Source organism: Dipodomys merriami, unplaced genomic scaffold, assembly GCF_024711535.1.
Source record: "Dipodomys merriami isolate MVZ:Mamm:240054 unplaced genomic scaffold, mDipMer1.0.p SCAF_4, whole genome shotgun sequence".
NCBI lineage: Eukaryota > Metazoa > Chordata > Mammalia > Rodentia > Heteromyidae > Dipodomys > Dipodomys merriami.
Window position 1 is genome coordinate 28,817,436 of NW_027205603.1, and position 14,351 is coordinate 28,831,786.

General features: G+C 40.7%; 1 protein-coding gene across 1 annotated transcript; it reads left to right on the forward strand.

Annotated features, from left to right (window-relative positions):
* Positions 1–5,556: 5,556 nt before the first annotated feature.
* Positions 5,557–13,974, forward strand: Mrpl15 (mitochondrial ribosomal protein L15). The gene is made up of 5 exons (XM_069990721.1): positions 5,557–5,727; positions 6,593–6,747; positions 7,563–7,728; positions 12,393–12,516; positions 12,779–13,974. The coding sequence occupies exons 1-5, from the start codon at positions 5,620–5,622 to the stop codon at positions 13,114–13,116; spliced, it is 891 nt and encodes a 296-aa protein (XP_069846822.1). The 5' UTR covers positions 5,557–5,619; the 3' UTR covers positions 13,117–13,974.
* Positions 13,975–14,351: the final 377 nt, after the last annotated feature.

A 14,351-nucleotide genomic window follows, 5' to 3' on the forward strand; every position in this document is an offset into this window, starting at 1 on the left:
GAACTGCAGGTATGATACAAGTGGTAGAGTAATAGCTGTGAACAAACAAAATTTATTTTTGATAGTGCCAGAGGCCAAACTCAGGACCTCACATATGCTATGCAAGAGCTCTATCATTGAGCTTTATAAGCTCAATGAAATTAGCAAGCTTTATGATTCTGTGGAGTTTGTTGTATGAGCTACACTGGCTCTTTTGTATACCCTTATATTGAGTCCTTGTCTCAATGTAAGCTTTATCCTGATATGAAAGGGCTCTATTGTTATCTTGTCCCTGGCTGCTTCCTCATATCTTAATAATAACCATGTCTCCAGCTGTTTTCTTCTCCTCAGTATTTATCTTCACAAACCTAGTCTGTTCTTGGTCTAATTCTAAACTGTTTACTTGTTGGCTTATAGTAAATTTCTGCAATAATCTAAAAACAAAAATCCTTTTCTGCAGGTGCTGGTGGCTCACACCTGTAATCCAAACTACTCAGGAGGCTGAGATGGGAGGATCATGGCTGGAAGCCAGCCTGGGTAGAAAAGTTCCTGTGAGATTTCATCTCCAACTAATTACTCAAAAAACAGACGTGGAACTGTAGCTCAAAGTGGTAGAAAACTAACCTTGAACAAAAGAGCTCAAAGATAGAACCCAGGCCATGAGTTCAAGCCCTGTGACTGACAGGAGGGAAAACAACAACAACAACAACAAACAACAAATCTTTTCTGCAATGGTGGCTCATGCCTATAGTCCTAGTTATTCTGGAGGCTGAGATCTAAGGATGGTGGTTTATTTATTTTTGTTTATTTTTTTGGGGGGGGGTCCAGTCATGGGGCCTGAACTCGGCCTGGGCGCTGTCCCTCAGCTCTTCAGCTCAACGCTAGGGCTCTACCACCTGAGCCACAGCACCACTTCCGGCTTTTTTTCTTTTTGCTTATGTGGTGCTGAGGAATCGAACCCAGGGCCTCATGCATGCAAGGCAAGCACTCTACCACTGAGCCACCTCCCCAGCCCCTAAGGATGGTGGTTTAAAGCCAGCCCTGGAAGAAACGTCCATGAGACTTTTCTCTCCAATTAACCACCAAAAAGCTAGAAGTTGGGCTATGTCTGAAGTAGTAGAGTGCTAGCCTTGAAAAAAGTAAAAAAATAAAAAAAGCCCAGGACCAGCTCAGCACCAACATCCAGCCCTGACTTCAAGCTGCATGACTGGCAGCAGCGCACGTGTGTGTGTGTGTGTGTGTGTGTGTGTGTGTGTGTGCGCGCACACACACACACACATGCACACACATGCACCTACACAAAGAAATCCTTCTCACCTATTCTCTGACAAAATGTTAATGAGTTATTTATTTTCTCTTTTGGGCAGATAAGATGAAGTGGTTTCTGTTTTTTGGATTTGTTTTGTTTTGTTTGTTACCAAGACTTGAATGCAGAGGGTTAGCTTCTGGACCTTCTTACTCATAGCTGGTACTCTATCACATGAGCCATGCCTCTAGCATAGCTTTTTGCTGGTACTTGGACTTTGTGCCTCTCTTTTTTTTCCAGGTCTCAGACTCTGGATTAGCTAAGATTTCAGCAGTGAGACACTGGTGCCTCATTGTTTTGTTTTTGAGACAGAGATTTGCTTCAAAGCCCAGACTGGCCTCAAACTGACCAATCCTATTGTCTCAGCCTCCTAACTGATGGGTTTACAAGCTTGTACCACTATACCCAGCACTGTTTTTGCTGTTTTCACCATTGCAATAGCAAATAATTAGCAGATCAAACGCTACATTTTTGCAGTGTATTATTTTTATGGTCATGTGATGAATTCAGTCCCTTTTAGTTTCAGTTCCTTACTCCCAGTGTCTGCTCACTTGAGTATTTTTAAAAATAATGAACTAAAAGGAGTTAATCTATGTTGACAGAGTATTAGACATTGGTTAGATGGGGGAAGATTATTTGAGAGTGTGTGAGGCTTTCCCAAAGAACTTTAAATTGTATCATCTTTACAGGGTTCGTTTCAGTCTTCTTTCTAAGCCTGGGGTCAGGATGGACCTGACTTGTTGAAATAAATGTTTAATTTCAAGCCATCCTTGATTTAAACATGAGTTAGAATAATCCCCAAATATATGGGTTTGAAATGAATACCAATTGTGTGATTATCATGATGAGGATATAAAACTTCCCTAGACTTAAAGAATCACATACCTAAGCCGGGCGCCGGTGGCTCATGCCTGTAATCCTTGCTACTCAGGAGGCTGAGATCTGAGGATCAGGGTTCAAAGCCACCCAGGCAGGAAAGTCTGTGAGACTCTTATCTCCAATAAACCACTAGAAAACCAGAAGTGGTGCTGTGGCTTTAAGCAGTAGAGCACTTGCCTTGAGCTGAAGAGCACAAGGACAGCACCCAAACCCAGAGTTCAAGCCCCATGACCGACAAAAAGAAAGAAAGAAAGAAAGAATCACATGCCTATTTACTGCACTCCCTTAATCGACATTTTTAAGACACAAATGAATTTCCTCAAATTATTCTGATACTTCTATAGGCTTAATCAACAGGCTGAATATGGGAAAACAAAGATAAAGTTTACAATTAGCCGCAAACTTATGCTCACCAATGACATCGCATAACCTATACAACAAAGATTTTATTTACTTCCAACAAGGGCAGTGCATTTTTTTCCTTGTATTGCATTTATTCAATATGAATTTATACCACAATTAAAAAGTTATAGGTTCCAAGCTCTTCTGGCTCATGCTTGTAATCCTAGCTACTCAGGAGAACAAGATTTGAGGGTTGTGGTTTAAAGCCAGCCTGAGGTAGGAAAGTCTGTGAGACTCTTATTTCCAATTAACCACAAAAAATGCTGAAAGTAGAACTCTGGCGCAAGTGGCAGAGTGCTAGCATTAAGTGAAAAAGTTAAGGGACAGCACCCAGGTCCTGAGTGTAAGCCCTAAACATTTTTAAGCCCAAAACTTTTTTTTTACATTCAACTAGAAGTTTTTATGTATGTATTTGGTTTATTTCATATGAGAAAAAAATCTTTGTATGCTAGTTGACTGCTCCAAATCATTTATTAGAATAGTTCTTACTACCCCTGAAAACACATGAAAAACAAATGTAACAACCTAAGAATACTAGCTGCTTTCTAACTTAAGTAGCAGAAGCAGGGCTGTCCACATCATACTCCTGACAAGTATACTATTTTAAAGGAGATGCTGGGAAGTGTCTATGACTGGTTTCTTCAAGGGCTCTTCAAATTGTTTGATCTTAGCTGGAAGACAAGTAATTGATATCAACCATCTACAAGGAAAGACTGAGGGAAAAGAGCTGGCAACATTTTGTTTAAGACTGGACTAGAGGATTGAGGTTCAAAGCCAGCCTGGCAGAAAATTCCATGAGACTCTAATCTCCAATTAGCCACCAATAAGATAGAAGCGGAGCTGTGGCTCAAGCAGTAGTCTCTCATCCCTCTGAACATTACCTTGTTTTTTGTTTTTGTTTTTTTGGTGCCAATAGACTGCTCCTCACATGATTCTGGGCATGAGACCATCCAAAGATGTTGATTTCCGTCTCAGAGGCTGTCTTGACTATATTCACCAAGGCCTGGCTCATCCTTTTCATTTGGTAGAATATGGTCTAATTTAGACAAAGGTCTCATTTGCCAGCCAATCCTCAGGTAGAAACCAAAGGGTGGCTCAGTTCCTATGTAAGAAATCACCAGGGACAGAAACAAACCTGGGATGGCAGAAGTGGGGCCCTAAGCAGCATCTCCAGTGTTGAAATAGATCAGTCTGAGCAGACACAGTGTGGTCAGCCATGTTGGACCCAGGCCTAGAGACACTCTGCAAACGCTCTGCAGAAATTTAGTATTTAATGTAAAGAATGATTTTATAGGTAGGAGAAAAAATTGTATATCTTTCTGTAGATTGGAGTACAATTTGTAATTATATTTTGCAACTTTTTTTCCCCAAAGGAACTGAAGTTCTAAGTAAAACTCAAGATCTAGAAGTACAGGTATTTCCATCTAGGCTTTGTGGTCATGTTCATGAGCTTAAACCTGTGTCATTTCAGTTTTGCTCTGAATCTTCACAAACTTCTTGGAGCCATACATATATTCTCTCTTGTCCCCTTTTCTTGGTCGTATATGGTCTAGAAAGACTATGGAAAAACCTATTGATAAAAATGAAAACAAAGTGGGGTGTAAGGTTGCAGACACAAGTGGATTACCAACAAAACAACCAACGATTCTCTGATAAAAGGCAAGACTAATATGATTCTCCCCAAAAGAACTCAATTTTTTTTAAACTGTACTTGATAATATGAAGCACTTGCACTTTCTTCCTTTTCTCTCCACCCCACCCGCAGCCCTTGGGCTTGAACTCTGGGCCTGACCTGGATGCCATTCTTGAGCTCCTTTTAATTTTTGCTCAAGGCTAGCACTCTACCACTTGAGCCACAGGGCCACTTCTGGAGGTGCCATGGCCCCTGTCGCCTCTGATGCCTCCGCCACCTCTTCCCCCTCCTCCCTCTCCTCTCCTTCCCCCCCTCCTGCTCCTCCTCCTGCTCCTCCTCCTCTGTGTGTGTGTGTGTGTGTGTGTGTGTGTGTGTGTGTGTGTGTGTGAGTGTGTGTGTGATTATTTAGAGGTAAGAGCCTCAGACTTTCCTGCTTTGGCTGGCTTTGAAACCACAACCCTCAATCCTCAATCCTCAAATCTCGGCCTACAAAGTAGCTAGGATTACAGGCATTAACCACTGTTACCCAACTATGAAGCACTTTCCTTTTAGTCATCTGAGCTTTTTTTTTTTTTCTGAAACTAAAATTCTATGGTATACATTGATACACACATATAATAATCTGATAATCTGGAAATACATAATATTTATATTTTAAAATGCACTCAGTGGGTCTGGGAATGTGGCTTAATGGTAAAGTGCTTGTCTAGCATGCATGAAGACCTTGGTTCGATTCCTCAGTACCACCTAAACAGAAAAGGCTGGAAATGGGCGTGGTTCAAGGGGTAGAGGGCTAGCTTTGAGCAAAAGAAGCTCAGGGACAGTGCCCAGGCCCTGAGTTCAAGCCCCAGGACTGGCTTTAAAAATGCATTTAGTTCTGCTTAATCAGCTCGCTCATTCCCGAGTGTCTTCCTTAACGTAGTTCTCACTTGGGTCTTGTTGCTGTTGTTGTGCTGGTCCTGGGGTTTGAACTCAGAGCACTTGAGCCACAGCTCCCTTTCTGGCTATCTGGGAGCTAGCCGGGAAACCTCAGGGATTCTCCTTCCCAGGCTGACTTCGAACTGCTAGGCTAAGATTTCATCGCTTGAGCCACAGGAGCCCAGAATATCTCTTTAATGCAGGGCGTCTTCGACGCGGACTCCGGTTTTCGTTCAGAATACCGAACGGGACCGAGTGAGAGCCAGGCACGACCCAGGAAAACACGACCGTAACCGGGGAGAACGAACCCCAAGCCACTCCCAGCAGCATCCCGGGCAGCCCCGGAAGACCCCGCCCTACGCCGAGTTCCCGCGCACAGCGGCGGCGCGACAGCGGAGGGCCGTGGCCGTAAAGCGCAAAGCAGCACGGCGCGACTACGTGGCCACGTGACCTCGGGGGTTGCGCTCCGGGCGCCCTTGGAAGTCCTCACGCTGAGGGGGTCATGGCCGGTCCCGCTCGAGGCGGCGGGGCCCGGTCTCTCGATCTGCTCCGGGTGTTGCCTCGAGTGTCCCTGGCCAACTTGAAGCCCAATCCCGGCTCCAGGAAACCGGTAAACAGGCTGGTGGCGGTGCGGGGTTGCGGTGGATATCAGGGCAGCGACTGCGGCCTGGCGGGCCCGGCCTGTCACGCCCGGCCCGAGGTTGGCGGGAACGGCTGTCCGGGCTGGGAGCTGAGGCGGCCGCGGGCGTCCGAACCCAGCTCCCCTGCCCCGCGCCCCTGCCCCGCGCCCCTGCCCCGCGCCCCTGCCCCGCGCCCCTGCCCCGCTCCCGCATGCGCATGAAGTGTATGTTTGGAGCGAAACCACAGAATGGTTTTCAAGTGCTTCTTAGAATCTTGATCATCATAGTAAAGATCTGAATTGATTTACCGTCTACTGTCTTCTGAAACTCACCGGATGGAGGGCGAAAAGCTGTGCATTGTGAACGCGCTGTCATTGTAACAGATTTCACCTGCTTTCACGAAGCAGTAGGAACAAGGAAAAGCTTTTCTTTGTGCAATAGAATTCAAGTAAAATAAAGCGGATAAAATTACATATTTACGATTCACTCCAAAGTAGTAAAGCATTTTCTTGAATATCGTAAACTTTTGTTTATATTTATTCCTACAGTTGTAGGATTTCCCCCCAGCTTGCCTGCGACAGAACCCTTATTATTCCCGTCCCATCTATTGAACTTTGTATTTGAAACACATCTTGTATTTTATTTAGTTGCCCAAGTTTGTAGCCAGGTTTTCAGAGACAGATTCCAGTAGAGTGTGAGGATGGTTGAGCAGATAAAACGGTGCTTGGCACACAGCACCTGCAACCAGTACTATTTGTGTGAACGAAGGGAATAATAATAAAACAAAGTAAAGAGATTAAATACACTTTTGTAGAAATGTATCTGGAGATCCTAAAACTCTCTTCTTTCCTTTAGGAAAGACGTCCAAGAGGTCGGAGAAGAGGTAGGAAATGTGGCAGAGGCCATAAAGGAGAAAGGCAGAGAGGAACTCGACCCAGGCTGGGCTTTGAGGGAGGCCAGACACCATTTTACATTCGAATCCCAAAATATGGATTTAATGAAGGACATAGGTAAGGTTGCTACTTCTTAAAGTGCAAATTCCAAATTTCCACAGTGGATCACTTGTGAATTTGGTAGAAGTTTACAATACACTTTGAAGCAAACTTAATACTGCTCCTCAGAGACAGAGAGAGTGTGTGTGTATGTGTATGTGTACACACATGCACGCATCTGTGTGCTTGAGCAGGATCTTGAACTCAGATCTTGTATTCTCCTTCAGCTTTCTTGTTCATAGCTGGCACACTACAGCTTCAGCTACACCTCCAGCCCTATTTTTTTTTTTTTTTTTGCTAGTTGGAAATAGAGTCTAGCAGACTTTTCTGTCTAGACTAGCTTTGAACTACTATCCTCAAGGTCTGATCCCTTGTGAGCCACTATTGCCTAGCCCTTTGAATCATTTTCGGTAACAAAATTTAGCTTGGATTAATGAAGGAAGAGGGAAGCCAAGATGTACTCAGTCCTGAAAAATGGACATGATAATGTTTAAGCTCATGTTAAGAAAATCTCTCCCTTTGTAGTCACCTAGTGTGTAATAGCTATTATTATTACTTTATGTTCCTTTACTAAATCAAATAAATAGTTAAATTTCCCATAAATTTGTTTGCTTATTTGTGTATATGAGTAAATATATATAGAGAGACAAATTAATGTTGGTGCAACAACAACAAAGGATATATTTTTGTTACATGTTTGTATTGTACAGGAGGGTTTTATTTTAGTAAGCCGTAAAAGTGCTGAGGAAAACACAAAACAAAGCTTTGAGGTGATTTGCAGAACTTACAGGAAGATTAATTTTTATTTTGTCACTTACATTCTTGTTTCATAGCTTCAGACGCCAGTATCATCCTTTGAGTCTAAAGAGACTGCAGTATCTTATTGATTTGGGTCGAGTTGATCCAACGCAACCTATTGATCTAACCCAGCTTGTTAATGGAAGAGGTGTGACCATCCAGCCCTATAAGAGGGACTATGGGGTACAGCTGGTTGAGGAGGTAAGTCTGTAGAAGACTTCTTGGTTTAAATAGATACTTTTAAAATTTTTGTGTATAGCAGTCTGCCCATTTTCTATGGTGTAGCTATTCCCCAGCTCTGTATAACACCATATTCTTTACATTCATAACTGTAATACAGATTACTTTATAAATTAGGCACAGTTTGAGGTTAATATCAATTAGTTGACAAAGATCTTAGCAACCTCTTTATCTTCTCATAAGTGTCACTACTTAGTGACTACTTAGCTTTACACTACATATACACTATTTAGCTTTGGGGTCATTATTAAATAAAATGAGAGCTCAAAGTCAAGTACTGTGATGCTGTAACAAACAAATGTAAATTTGGTAGGAGAAGGGATGATTGTTCTAGGCCAGACTGGGCAGGACAGTGTAAGATATCATCACACTACTCAGCAAGCAGTTTAAAATTTATAAAGGGCTGAGGTCTAGCACTTTCCTAGCTATATTAGGTTCAGTTGCTAATATTAAAAAAAAGGCAACTAGAAATTATTTATTTCTGGAATTTTCCATTTGATTGTTTTGGACTATAATAGATCTTGGATATTGTAAGTATAGAAAGCAATCTGGGATTAAAGGGAAATTACTGTAATCAACACTCTACTAATTTTATTTTTATGCAGTAGGAGCTGTAAAGTGTGTTTTCTTCCTTCCTATTTTCCTTCCTTTTTTCTTTCCTTGCTTTAGTTATACAGAAGGGAATTTCACTGTTAAATTTTCACATGTTTACAATATATTCCAGTCAAACTTCTCCCCTCTTATCACTTTCCCTTCCCAGAATAATTCCTTGCTTTAGTTATACAGAAGGGAATTTCACTGTTAAATTTTCACATGTTTACAATATATTCCAGTCAAGCTTCTCCCCTCTTATCACTTTCCCTTCCCAGAATAATTCAACAGGTTTCCTTGTCTGTTTTTATAGTTACACAACTGTGGAGCTGTATTAAGATTTTTTGGGGGGGGTCCGGTCGTGGGGCCTGAACTCTGGGCCTGGGTGATGTCCCTCAGCCCTTCAGCTCAAGGCTAGTGCTCTACCACTGAGCCACAGTGCCACTTCCAGCTTTTTTCTTTTTGCTTATGTGGTGCTGAGGAATCGAACCCAGGGCCTTATGCATGCAAGGCAAGAGCTCTACCACTGAGCCACCTTCCCAGCCCCAAGGAGCTGTATTAAGTACTGCATAGCAGTGATTGTTTACTTAATTATGCATTTAGACAGTTGACACTCTTTGGGTAGAGTTTTGTGCCTTGGTCCTGGAATGTGTTTCTGTGTATCTTTCTAGCTTACTCCTTTACTTCTTTCGTTCTCTTCTCAATATCAGCATGTCAGGAATGATTTTTTTTTACAGCTTCTTATGAAAGAGCACCTTCCTGGTCCTTGTCACATTCTGTGCCTGCCTTACCTACCCCACATATTTTTCTTTGAATAATGAACAGCTGACATTTATTATCAAATTAAGTTCCTGTGAGGGCAGGTACTTTTATTGCTATATTTCAAAATATTGGAAATATTAGCTCATATGATAGTCTTTGGTTAATATTTATGAGGGGAGAGAATGAACCAACTCCCATTCTAACATCAGTTAAGAGTGTCCACTAGAGGGAAGTATGTGTTTATGGAAAACCTTTTAGATTACTTTGAAAAAGTACTACATTACTGTAGATGCTTAACACTTTTTTTTAGTAACACCACTAAAGATTTATCATCAGCAAATCTCAAATTTCATTTTATGTACATTAACTTTTAGCTGCTTTTAGGGCCACAATTGCTTTTTGCAAGGCATATATTTACAAAATTATAATCTGAGAAACAGCAGATAAAGACTGGCACAGCTCCTCTGCATCAACAGAGCTGTATTTTTTTTTTTTTTTTTTTTGGTCGGTCGTGGGACTTGAACTCTGGGCCTGGGCGCTGCCCCTCAGCTCTTCAGCTCAAGGATAGTGCTCTGCCACTTGAGCCACAGTGCCACTTCGTTTTTCTTAGTGGTTTATTGGAGATAAGAGTCTCATGGACTTTCCTGCCCGGGCTGGCTTTGAACCATGATCCTCAGATCTTAGCCTCCTGTGTAGCTAGGATTACAGGTGTGAGCCACCGGCACCTGGCTGAGCTGTATGTTTTGTCTGGGAATTTAGAATTTTGGTTTTGACCTTTTGATCTCATGTCATTTACTTTAATTGTGCTGGTACTAGGCTTGAACTCATGACTGAATGCTTGATTTTTTTTTTTCCACTCAGATCTGGTGTTGTACCACTTCCATTTCTGGCTTTTATTTTCTGTTCAAGTGGAGATAAGAATCTCATAGTTTTGTCTTCCTTTGGCTGGCTCCCTGGTAGCTAGGATTATAGTAGGTATGAGCCACTGATGTCCAGTGTATTTATTATATTTTTTGACTACACTTACTCAAAACAATGTGTACTAAGTCTGGAAATAAGGCAATAGGCATGTTTTATGTGTGTGTGCTTGCTAGGCTGGTGCTTTACCATTTGAGCAACACTTCAGCTTTAGACATGTATCCTAATGTGGAAGAACCCATGAGTTCATCATCACTTAAATTATAACATCCTAGTATACTTCAGATGTTAGTGAAAATTATCCTGCAAAGTCTACTGGAGCAATGATTGAGTAAATGCAATCACATCATTTATAGCTTTGAACCTTATTTATCTTTTCTGAATTTTAGATTTGTAATTAAGTAGTGGATATCAAGACAGTGTTGATCAGCCAGTACAAGATAAACTTGGAAATATATATTGTCAAAGAAACCTTCCTAAAAATGCTATTTACAAATGCTGCAAATACTGGAACTGACACCAGTGTTCAAGAATAGGGTTACATTTAAGCGTCTATGGAGCAGTAATTAAAAAATTACAATTCACTGGACACTGGTGGCGCACTTCTATAATCCTGGCTACTTGAGGCTGAGATTTGAGGATCGTGGTTTGACTCCAGCCTGGGCAAGATAGTTTGTAAGACTCCAATAAGCTACAAAGAAAAAAAAAAAAAGCTAGAAATGGGACTGTTTGACTCAAGTGGTAAAGTCTTGGCTTTGAGCAAAAGAAGCACAGGGACAATTGCCATGTCCTAAGGATCAAAACAACAAAATAAATAAAAATCAGAATATGCCAAGGTCCCAATTTTTTAATCAAAGCTGTCCCTGATTATAAATATATATAACAATATCAGATACAAAAAATGTGAGAAGGGCTGGGAAGTTGGCTCAGTGGTAGAGCGCTTGCCTTGCATGCCTGAGGCCCTGGGTTCGATTCCTCAGCACCACATAAGCAAAAAGAAAAAAGCCAGAAGTGGCACTGGTGGCTCAAGTGGTAGGGCACTAGCCTTGAGCTGAAGAGCTGAGGGACAGCGCCCAGGCCCAGAGTTCAGGCCCCACAACTGGACCAAAAAAAAAAGTGAGAAAATGCATCTTAGATTCAGTGAAATATTTTGAAATACATGAACAATTTATAAAAGAAGGAACAAAAATGAAAACTAGTTTGTTTTAAATATACCTAAATATAGGCAAGAAATGTCCTTGACCAAAAAGAGTGAAAATGCTGCTGTCTTCCTATTTTGAAATAAATAAATCTGTTTTGAAAGTAGAGAAAAATTAGCCTCTTCTGTGACTGAAAACACAGCTTTAAAATTTTCAGTACTGTGTTTTCTGGTGTTGAATGTTCTAGGAAAAAGCATACTTATTCTTTTCCAGCCTCAGCTCATGTAAAATGAGGTCTGTTTTCTGCCTTTTTCCTTTCAGAGAGGGCTAACCCCTCTGAAGTACAGATATTGTGTGATACTTTTGTTCTTCTACCTGCTCAACATCCTTTAGCCCATCTTTAAACTCCTTGGACATAAAGATGATTAGTTGTTGTTGTTTTTTAATCTAGATTGTGTTCTATAATGTAGCTAAGAGCATGAATGCTGCTGGGGGTATAGCTTAGTGATAGAGCACTGGCTTTGTATGTTTGAGGCTGGATTTGATCCCCACTCCCAACATTGTAAATGAAGCAAAACAACCTACCTCAAAGCTATGACTCTCACTAGACTTCCTGGTTTAGAATCCTAACTTTGTGATCTTAGGCAAATTATTCTTGTGTGTTTGAGTGTTTTTATTTATGTAATGGTTACAAGGATTAACCAATCTACTATTAAATAAATAGGTAAAATAGTTCTGGAATAAATATGGAAATAGTTATTCTACACAGATTGAGAATTGGTGAAACAGAGTGGCCTAAAAAAATGTAGAAAAAAATGTGATAGAACCCTAAAGCAGAGATATTTAAAAATAGGGGATTGCTAGTCAGGTGTAATGGTGCATGCCTATCTTTCTAGCTATGGAGGAGGCTGAGATCTAAGTATGGTGGTTCAGAGCTGGCCTAGCCAGCTTGGAAATGATCTTGGAAATCCAAGATCATTTCCAGTTAGTCACCAAAAATCCAGAAGTAGAGCTTTGGCTCAAGTGGTAGAGCATTAGCCGTGAGCAAAAAAAGCTCAGGGACAGCACCCAGGCCCTGAGTTCAAGCCTAAGTCTGGTACAAATAAGGGGATTGTTACTACATTATAGATAGCTTGGAGGGGAAACAAAAGAAGCTTGCTGTAATTATTTTTAGTGAAACACCTTACTAACTGATTTTATTCTGACCTATGACAGGGTGCAGACACATTTCAGGCGAAAGTTAACATTGAAGTACAGTTGGCTTCAGAACTGGCCATCGCTGCAATTGAAAAAAATGGTGGTGTTGTTACTACAGCTTTCTATGATCCAATAAGTCTGGGTAAGCTTAATTGTTGTCATTTCTTTTTCTCTCTCTGTTACCTATTAGTTGTTACTTTTTTTTTTTTTTTCTAGGTTTGTATTTTGTTGCTGCCTTGGTCCTTAGGCATTCATGTCCTCAGTATGTAGTTTGTAACAGATAACTTCCATTCATTTCTCTCATAATTGAAAACTTAGTAAATATATTTACTAGTATAATTCTCATCTCTTTCTTAAGTGTTATAGTCATTAAAGAGCCAAAGTTTACAGTTATTTATTTTTAGGAATTCTGTGCAAGCCTATTCCATTCTTTCTGCGTGGACAACCCATTCCAAAACGAATGCTTCCACCTGAAGATCTGGTACTATATTACACAGATGCCAAGAACCGGGGTTACCTGGCAGACCCTGCCAAGTTTCCTGAAGCAAGACTTGAACTTGCCAAGAAATATGGTTATGTTCTCCCTGATATCACCAAAGATGAACTCTTCAAAATGCTCAGTACGCGGAAGGATCCGAGGCAGATTTTCTTTGGTCTTGCTCCAGGATGGGTAGTGAATATGGCAGATAAGAAAATTCTCAAACCTACAGATGAGAATCTCCTTAAGTATTACAGCTCATGAATTCCTTCCAGGAAGGCAGTTATTGAAGAGTACCAGGAAAAGGACTGAACATCGGGTTTCTTACTGTATTCTCCAAATGTGTCATCCTCCAGATAGTGGTGTATACTATTACTGTAATCATGGCTTTTTCATTTTCTCCTAAAATTAAAATTTTAAAGTGCAGAAGCAAGGACTGCACATAGGAACCAAATCCTGTGGGTTGTGTATCAAAGATTGAAATTCTGGTTGTCTATTGCAGAATGATTACAACTATTTTAGAATATTTCTGGTCCATTTTGTCATGATTTTTTTTCCTCCAAGATTTGTCTTGTTATTGCTGTGAAGCAGAAAGAACAACACTGGAGAGTTAGATTGACTTAATAGGCTAAGGTAGAGCAGCTGCTGGTAAGCTGTGGTCCTTCAATCAGCAGCCTAAGGAAGCTCTGCTACCCAGAACCCTCTCCTGGGATGGAGGTGATTAGGATGAATGGCTTCTAAGTAGCATATTTTCCAACAACATTGGAGGTTAGAGGAAAAACCATAAAAACAATCGGTTGTAAGAAAATTATACTCAGTTTGCTTGCTTTTGAGATGGCATCTTGAACTCTTGGGCTCAAGTGATCCTCCTGCCTCAGCCTCCCAAATGCTGGGAAGTACAGGTGAACTGTACCATACCAGGCTTAAAGTCACTTGATATAAAAGACACAGGAACTAGTAAGCTTATTTGCTTTTTGGGGGTATGTTGTATTCACAGTTTAGGAAAGCTTAATTTACCATACTCATTAAAATTCATCTTGAATAATTCATGACAATCATTCACAGTAGAAATAAAATGATTCCTGGCTAATTTTCTTGAAATAAAATGAAATATCTAAACTATGTAATTCTTTGTTAACTTTTTTCATATACTCCTGACTTGGGATTGAGTTTACAATCTATTTTTCTGCCAAGAATGTGTTTGTTTGTTTGTTTGTTTTGGCTTTAAGATTTTTTTTTTATTGTGAACATACTGTACAGAGGGGTTACAATTACATGGGCAAGATAATGAGTACATTTCTTATTAAGCATTGTAACCTCCTCCTTTGTTTCCCCTTCCGATCCCTTCCCATCCATGTGTTTCAGTTTTTATCCAGCATTTGTGTAATTTGGCTTGGTATAAACCATTATTGACCTAGAACTTAGCAAAAATCATTGGGATCATCTTTGACTGTCGAATATGAAATTGCAGAGGTTACAGAGGAATTAAAAAACATTTT

What these genes read in the sequence shown, in the direction of transcription:
- Mrpl15 (XM_069990721.1), top strand. Translation starts at nt 5,620, where the DNA reads ATGGCCGGTCCCGCTCGAGGCGGCGGGGCCCGGTCTCTCGATCTGCTC. An exon ending in ATCCCGGCTCCAGGAAACCG is followed by an intron (nt 5,728 to 6,592) that starts GTAAACAGGCTG and finishes TCTTTCCTTTAG; the next exon opens with GAAAGACGTCCAAGAGGTCG. An exon ending in GGATTTAATGAAGGACATAG is followed by an intron (nt 6,748 to 7,562) that starts GTAAGGTTGCTA and finishes CTTGTTTCATAG; the next exon opens with CTTCAGACGCCAGTATCATC.